Source organism: Lotus japonicus, chromosome 6 (genome assembly GCF_012489685.1).
Source record: "Lotus japonicus ecotype B-129 chromosome 6, LjGifu_v1.2".
Lineage (NCBI taxonomy): Eukaryota > Viridiplantae > Streptophyta > Magnoliopsida > Fabales > Fabaceae > Lotus > Lotus japonicus.
Genome location: NC_080046.1, coordinates 66,658,748 through 66,667,328, shown reverse-complemented (window position 1 = coordinate 66,667,328; position 8,581 = coordinate 66,658,748). Strand labels below are relative to the sequence as shown.

The following is an 8,581-nucleotide window of genomic DNA, read 5'->3' as shown; positions in this document are numbered from 1 at the left end:
ATCTCAATTATATAAATACATATGTTGTCGTTATTCTTCATTATGATAAATTTGAGTTCTTTTTAAATTTTAAAAGTCTCTTTTTGTTGCTGCAAGTCTAACTTGAGCGTCAGAATATATTCTACATGTACACTATTTTTACATCAACACAGCTCCAACGTGCATTACCACTCAATCCAGGGAGATTCACACGATATTTTTGGAAGAACAACTTCCATGTTTGCTAACACGAATAAAATAGAACAAAGGGTTGGGTAAAATTGAAACAACTATTTTGTTTGATTTGAAACTGCAGCAGAGTTTGCACTTCATAAATTAATTATGGATGTGACATAGCACACTATAGATGTTTAATAATGTTATCCATGTACTTGTAAACATCATTGAATATTTATGTCTTTTATCATTTAACTATAGTAATAGAGTACAGTTTTGTTTTTGTATACATCTACATTTTGACCTTACAAAAGTACATTTTATTATTACATTTATTCTAGCTAGTAAAACATAACAAGATTGACGGAGAACAAATTTAGCTATATTAACTTAGTTGGTTAGAGTGAATTATTTCTCCTCAATGATTTATAAGACATGCTCTTACTTTATGATGGTAAATGAAACTGAACCGATCTACTAGCAAGGAAAGGAGAATAAATTTACCATGTTCGTTTTGACAACTATATTGATCTGTAAACAGAAAGCTGAAGTCGTGTAATTGGTTTTATCTGGAATTAGAGTATGACATAAATTAATGGAGTAGTTGGTGTCTAGCTATTTTCTAACTCATCTTAGCATGCAGTCAACAATGTGTTGCGTATAGGCAATGACTTAGTCACAGCTAGAACGTTTACCATTACTCGGTCTAATATTGGGAATGGAATATGCATACCTTGACAATTTGCTATGCATTAAGCATAAAGAGAAATCTTTTTGTATAATGTATACATCCCTGTGCTGTATATAATACAGACACATTAATTCAAATTAAACATTCATAATAAAAACGAAATAGATTGAGTTAAATCAAAATGTTTATGGGAAGTTTAACTGTAAGTATTAGTGTAGTAATTAATAACAGTAAATAGTATTAATGAAGAAGACAGTGAAATGTGTAGTTTATGTTTTGGTATTTGAGAACACATTGAAACGGAGTTCATGGTGGTGGGGACAGTCACAGGCGTGCATGCGTGCGTCTTTGACCAAACTTCCTTCACACTTGTTTCTTAATTACTGCTAACTCTCTCTCTCTCTCTCTCTCTCTCTCTCTCTCTCCTGTTTTCATTTTCATTTTTCATATGAATCTCACTTTCTAATCACTAATCACAGTTCATTACTCATATGATATTCACATAAATAAAACAAAAGAATAAAAAAAGGAATAATTAGAATGGAATGAGAAATTTCTCAGCAACAAACCAAACCATGAAACATTCGTTGACTTGGTTCTTCTTCTAAATCTTTCTCTCAAAACCTGTTTCCCTGCACATTTTCAGCTGAAACTCACCATACCCATCTGAGATTTCACCTCCTGATTCCAAGTTAACAACAGGAAACAAGCAAAAGAACAGAACTTGGAGATACACACAATTTCGATTTAGCCATATCATCAAGTTTGCAGTGATTTTTGGTTGGTCAACAAGCTGCTGAGGTTGATCTTTATTGTGTAGATCAGCTTGTACAAAGAGGGGGAATCAATTGCTTATGAATGATTATGAAGGTTGTGGTGTTGTAGTTGAAGAGACATGGAGAGAGTGAATTCATCTTCTAAGGCTTCATTTCTTGTTTGGGCAATTATTGTGCTTGATTTGGTGCTTAAGGCTTCTGGCAATGCTGAAGGTGGGTTGTTACCTTTTAATTGTCCCATAAATGTCTCTTCCCATTCAACAGGTGCTTTAAATGACCAGGGTTTGGAAAAGTCTACTTTTTTAATCTGCTAGGTTGCTCTTTAGCTTTATTGGAGAAGTTAATAATTGACTTGGGGTAGCTTTTGTAATATTGTTGTTTGCAGAATATGATCATAGAATTGGAAGGTTTTTCATTATTTCCATTAGCTTAGATTATTTGTTAATTGTGAAGTGGTGAATTTTTAATCCTGAACTTAGGGAGTTTCACCAGAATTGTTGATCTTAATGCTTTGTGAGATAAACACCATGGCCTGGGTATGACAGTTTATAGTTCTTCATTATTTCATAATGACCTGTCAGTTTGGATAAACTCCTAGCATAAGGGAGCTAGGATTTAATAGGTGCTTTAGATAGGGGACCTTCTGAAAAGTTGAGGTGCAGAAGCTATTATTTAGAAGACTTTTTAGTATTGCAAGATTATTTCAACTTTTCTCTTCTGACAAGTGCTCGTTGAAAGGTTAATCCAAACTTGCTCTAATGTGTATGTTTGGATTTATGTTGAACTCAACGCTGGTCCACGTTAGAGTCAACGTGACAAAATCTTGTTTCTCCATTGATGCTTTGGGATGTGTGTTTTCCCCGGCTTAGTTGCCCACTTGGCCTTGTATTTCAGTGTTTTCTAAGGCTGACTAATGGAAGCTGGGTTTCATGTTTCTGCTTTCCTGAATCTTACATTATTTCACATTTCACCGTCAATGGCGAACTTACTTGGTCTCTATCCGTGCAATTTAATATCAAAGATGTTTGAATCTGAAGATTGCTTCTTTCTAGCACAGGTGATGCCCTCAATGCATTGAAAAGCAACTTGAATGATCCTAACAACGTTCTTCAAAGTTGGGATGCTACCCTTGTCAATCCCTGCACATGGTTTCATGTTACATGCAATGGTGATAACAGTGTGACCCGTGTGTAAGTCACTATATGGTTTTTATCTATTGTTTTATTTCTGTTTACCCACATACTGAATTAATTTTTGGCATTTGGATAGTGATCTTGGAAATGCAGACCTTTCTGGTCAGCTGGTTCCACAACTTGGTCAGCTCTCAAATTTGCAGTACTTGTAAGTTGTGAATCAGATATGACTTTCTTGTGTGGATTTTACTCTTTCTGAGCAAATTATGCATAACCCTCTTTCTTAGTAGAAACTCTTGTATTTTCTTTCATATTGCTTTCTTTATGCGGTAGCTCTATATTGAGTGGCCAGGCATCAAACTGATTTCTTACCCTCTTTTCAATGGCAGGGAACTTTATAGTAATAATATGACTGGAAAAATTCCAGATGAGCTTGGAAATTTGACAAACTTGGTGAGCTTGGATCTTTACTTGAACAATTTAACTGGAAACATACCGAGTACATTGGGCAACCTTGGTAAACTACGTTTCCTGTATGACATACTTTCCTTACTCTCATCTTTGATCTGCAAAATTTATTTAACTTGTTTTCAAATATTTTCTTCCTTTTCCCTTTTCAGCATCCATACTTTTGCTTGCCCATGCAAAATGGTGGTAGATTTATTAGCCTCTACAAATTGACTAATTTATTTCCAATAGCGCCTGCATTATACATAGACACATGCCTATAAGAAAGTGCCATTCCTTTATTTACTATTGCTGCTACTGCCATTTCTGTTGTTACTTGATGCAATAGTGTGAGTATATGCACAACCAAATCAAAGATGACTTAAGGCTGTTCTAGTTACAACTTAAATTGTAAAGACGACTCCAGAGTTAAGACTATTATCCAGGTAGGCAGAGTCGAGCCATAAGTTCTAGCAACAAATTTTTCTGGGGACAACTAGTGCCACAGTACACAGGTTTTCCCCCTTTAATTAGATGATAGAAATCTTAAGTGTCTGTTACATGTTTATACTGGTCAGTTCATTCTCTTTGCATCAATAATGCATAATTGGTTACTGTAATTAAACATTGTGTATCATCAACCATGTTCAGATTCTTCTAATTAAATGTTCAGACATGGTATCAGATCCTCTATCACAAAGTGATCTCAAGTTTGTATCAACCATGCCTCAAGCCCAATGACTCTTGCACGTCCTGTATTAAAAGTATAATATAAAATCATTCATGTGTCTTTATCCAACGACTCAAGCTTTTAGTATAAACTATAGAAGACAAAGCACTAATCTTTATTTATTCTAATACTAAACTCTTCATCTGAATTAAATAAGGAAACAAACCATGCTATATAAGGAAATATGTTAACGAATTGTAAGAGATAATCAAAGTTACTTTAAAATACTCCAATATGCAACTAAGTTACTTTTCACATATTCTATCACTAATAATTTAATTTATTCATGCACTTACTAAAAAATAAGCTGTGGATGTTCAGTTGTCTCGGAGTGAGATATACTTTTCATTTTTGACAAATTCACTTTGCAAAGTAGAACTTTTGTTATCTGCCCCAGTATGCTAATAAGCACGCTCTTTTGGTTATCTATTGGATAATTGTTTGTCGATCATGTCTTATTACTCCATTCTATCAGTAGTCTATCACTAAAACTAACCCATTTTGCTCTCTAAAACAGGCGTCTCAATAATAATACTTTGTCTGGAGGCATTCCCATGACTTTGACAAATGTTTCTTCACTGCAAGTTCTGTGAGTACATCCTATACTTAGATTTTCTAAGAGTTATTGCCAAAGTAGATTCCTAGTTATACTAGAATGATATGCTCCTACAAGTAAACTGACACCTTGATCATTTTGTCATCTAGTGATCTCTCAAACAACCAACTAAAAGGGGTTGTCCCTGTGAACGGTTCATTTTCATTGTTTACCCCCATCAGGTTGGTGCGAATAATTATTTCATACCTATGTCTACACCTGAGGGATTTCCTTAAAGTTCTGCTTTCATTTTACAGTTATCAAAATAATCCTGGCCTAATACAACCAAAAAACCCTCCATCTGCACCACTTTCTCCGCCATCACAAGCTTCTTCAGGTGCGTTAGTGTGCCTCATGATTAAATTTTTATAGTGGTTAATATAATTATGCTGAACCTTGGGATTCTTATTCCAACCAATCACAATCTATACTTTGAAAAGAGCTATAATTTCTTTAACTGTTAATCCTATTTTGCAGGTAACAGTAATACTGGAGCTATTGCAGGAGGAGTAGCTGCTGGGGCTGCTCTGTTGTTTGCAGCCCCTGCAATTGCACTTGCTTATTTGCGAAAAAAGAAACCTGAAGATCATTTCTTTGACGTTCCTGGTTAGTTAAACGGAAAAGATGGTATACATGCTGATAAATACTGTACAGTATAGCTATTATTGGTTTACCAACCTTTTTGTCTGTTTTTCATCGGCAGCTGAGGAGGATCCTGAAGTTCACCTTGGTCAGCTTAAAAGGTTTTCTCTACGTGAGCTGCAAGTCGCAACAGATAACTTTAGTAACAAACACATTCTGGGTAGAGGTGGATTTGGAAAGGTTTACAAAGGACGCCTAGCTGATGGCACTCTCGTAGCAGTAAAAAGACTTAAAGAAGAGCGCACACAGGGTGGGGAGCTGCAATTTCAAACAGAAGTGGAAATGATCAGCATGGCTGTGCATCGTAATCTGCTTCGGCTTCGTGGCTTTTGCATGACGCCTACTGAACGGTTGCTTGTGTATCCTTTCATGGTTAATGGAAGTGTGGCATCATGTTTAAGAGGTACCCCTTTTAACTCTATTTGAATTGCTATTTATTCAGAGTTTACTTGCCTTTCTCAAGTAAATAATTTAGTTTTATATATCCTTTTTCTGGTAGAAATGTTTAGTGGTACTGTGTTTATGTACAAATGTGTTTCCTGGATTTTGTCTGGCAGCAAACATACAAAAAATATGGAAATTTCTAAACAGCTCAACATTTCAAATTCAACTGAATGCTCTTAATTTAAAAACTTTCAGTTTTATATTAAAACTGTGTTTATTAATATTGATTATGTTGTTCTAGATCGTCCTGAAACTCAACCGCCACTTGACTGGCCGATACGGCAGCGTATTGCACTGGGATCTGCCAGGGGACTTTCTTATTTGCATGATCATTGTGACCCGAAGATTATTCATCGTGATGTCAAGGCTGCAAATATATTGTTGGATGAGGAATTTGAAGCAGTTGTTGGAGATTTTGGTTTGGCAAAACTTATGGATTACAAAGATACTCATGTTACTACCGCTGTACGCGGTACGATTGGGCATATAGCACCAGAGTACCTGTCAACTGGAAAGTCTTCCGAAAAGACTGATGTTTTTGGATACGGAGTGATGCTTCTTGAACTAATAACTGGACAGAGGGCTTTCGATCTAGCACGTCTTGCCAATGACGATGATGTGATGTTGCTCGATTGGGTAGGTATTCAGTTTTGTTTAAATGTCAATAGTACATGAACAATTTTTGCTAATTGTGGTATCATTTAATCTTTTCACATGGTTCCTTCGACTAAATAATTATTTACTGTATCATTACCCCCTGCTCAATTTTAAATTTTTGTTTTTATTCAGGTTTTAAAAGTCCCTTTTTATACCACAAAACTTTACCTTATACTGATTTTAAAATGGGCTGTTTTTTCAGTTAACTATCTTATGTATTTTTCTGATAAAGTATTACATGGCTGAAACACAAAGGGGAAAATTATATGCTCAAAGGAAACAAAATATTTTTCCTTATTCAGTACTTTGTGTTTCTAGGTTTATTGTAGAGACATAGTTGATAATCTCCTTGCATGTTCAGGAGTTCTTATTTTTTTCTTGGTAAACATTCCAGTTGAAGTTTTGTAACCTCAGGTTGTTTCCTATTATGATTATATACTGATATAGAACCAGCATTTCCCTCAAAATTATAATTCAACAAATTGATTTATTTTTACCATTTCTGTAACACATTCTAGAATCTCTTCCTGGATGTTCCTTGGGTCATTGTTGTTGCATAGGCTATATGTATTATTTATTAACACCAGTGACTAATCTTGTAAGCAACTGACTCTGTTTTGAGTACAGGTTAAAGGACTTCTGAAAGACAAGAGGTTGGAAACACTGGTAGATGCGGATTTAGAGGGAAATTATATTGATGAGGAGGTAGAGCAGTTAATCCAAGTGGCCTTACTATGCACACAAGGCTCCCCTATGGAAAGACCAAAAATGTCTGAGGTGGTTAGAATGCTAGAAGGTGATGGTTTGGCTGAGAAATGGGAGCAATGGCAGAAAGAGGAGATGTTCCGGCAAGATTTCAACAGCAACATGCCTCACCCTAGTGCAAATTGGATAGTAGACTCAACTTCACATATCCAGCCAGATGAACTATCAGGCCCTAGATGATGATCCTTTCAACATTCATGTCTGTTTGTATACGCGTTCCATTGGCCCTTGTATGCATTTATCTGGAAGCAACACATATTCGCTTCCAAGGTTACGCGGGTTTAAGGCAAGTCAGACGCTGTAACAAACATAATCTCTATGGACAAAGTTTATACACATTCCTGCCTGATATGCTTTCTGTTGGAAAGGGATACACTTTGATTTGTGCATATGATTTCCACTCTCTACTTTTTCCTTTCTTTTCATCTTCTTAAAATTATCTTGTATGTTCAGGTTACATGCCAATTGATCAGGTTGTGATTATTAAAGAGAGTTTGTAATGTGTATTTGGTTGTCAAATTGTGTAGGCCACAAGCAACCATCACTTTTGTCATTGTATGTACGAGAAATTAGTATAAGAATTTATGGAAATAAATGCAATTCTATTATCTGTTTCAGATCATTATATCTCAGTAGTTACTTACTTCTGAGGACTTGAATATCTTTTAGCTTTGAAAGGTTGGCATTGCAATGGTATCGGTTTTTCAATTTCTCTTTGGAATCTCTCATTCCGCCAATCATGGATTGTTACACCAGATACTATATAATAGTTTGTTTAATTCAAACTGGTGTTGCAAGACTTATTTAAGGTCCAATTTATTCAATCAATCCATATGCTAGAACCGCTCAAAACTTAGGTACAATTTCATAAGTGCAGTTTTTACTATTATTCAATTACAACACATATGTAAAAACATGGAAAGTTGAGGGAAGTTATCATATTAATAAATTCTAAGAATATGGGTGTTCTTTTATTTATTTATTGAACTTGCAAACTAGAATATACGTTACTATCCCTAAATTTTATCCTCTAGAACCTATAATTTCCCTAATATTGACCATAACAAAGGTTGAAGGCTTATCTTATAAGGCGACTAAAGAATATGAAGGAAACCAGGGATGGACCTAGGTTGGTGGGAAATGGGGCAGTTGCCCCACCGAAAGAGTTTTTTTTTTTTTTTTTTTTTTTTTAATATAGCAGATTTTTTTTTTCTTAATATAGTATTTCAATGTTGTATTAGTTTTTCTTTTACCATCATTTTAACTATCTAAACAATAACAATATTTTATACAGTTTAATCACATAAATTGAAATATAACTGAATATTTCCATTTTTCCATGATTATCAGGATGTTATCTGTAATAAAATTCAAAATATTTTCTAATTGCCCTTCTAGAAAATATTGTTTAATACGAAAAAAAAATCATGAAATTGAGTGGAAAAGGAAAGAATGCATAATGATTAGAAGCCAGGAAAAAATCATTAGACACCTCACTTACATTCATTCATCTGTAAAACTTTATAAAACAGCTAGATCGATAAA

At 34.7% G+C, this 8,581-nt stretch overlaps 1 protein-coding gene across 1 annotated transcript; it reads left to right on the top strand.

Annotated features, from left to right (window-relative positions):
* The first annotated feature begins 1,348 nt into the window (after nucleotides 1-1,348).
* On the top strand, nucleotides 1,349-7,653 carry LOC130726219 (BRASSINOSTEROID INSENSITIVE 1-associated receptor kinase 1-like). The gene is made up of 11 exons (XM_057577454.1): nucleotides 1,349-1,836; nucleotides 2,681-2,813; nucleotides 2,893-2,964; nucleotides 3,146-3,289; nucleotides 4,451-4,522; nucleotides 4,639-4,710; nucleotides 4,786-4,865; nucleotides 5,006-5,134; nucleotides 5,232-5,573; nucleotides 5,856-6,250; nucleotides 6,899-7,653. The coding sequence occupies exons 1-11, from the start codon at nucleotides 1,743-1,745 to the stop codon at nucleotides 7,214-7,216; spliced, it is 1,851 nt and encodes a 616-aa protein (XP_057433437.1). The 5' UTR covers nucleotides 1,349-1,742; the 3' UTR covers nucleotides 7,217-7,653.
* The last annotated feature ends 928 nt before the right edge of the window (nucleotides 7,654-8,581 follow it).

Coding starts and splice junctions, on each gene's coding strand:
- LOC130726219 (XM_057577454.1), top strand. CDS start 1,743: ATGGAGAGAGTGAATTCATCTTCTAAGGCTTCATTTCTTGTTTGGGCA. Junction 5,135..5,231: donor TCATTTCTTTGACGTTCCTG/GTTAGTTAAACG, acceptor TTTCATCGGCAG/CTGAGGAGGATCCTGAAGTT. Junction 6,251..6,898: donor ATGTGATGTTGCTCGATTGG/GTAGGTATTCAG, acceptor TTTTGAGTACAG/GTTAAAGGACTTCTGAAAGA.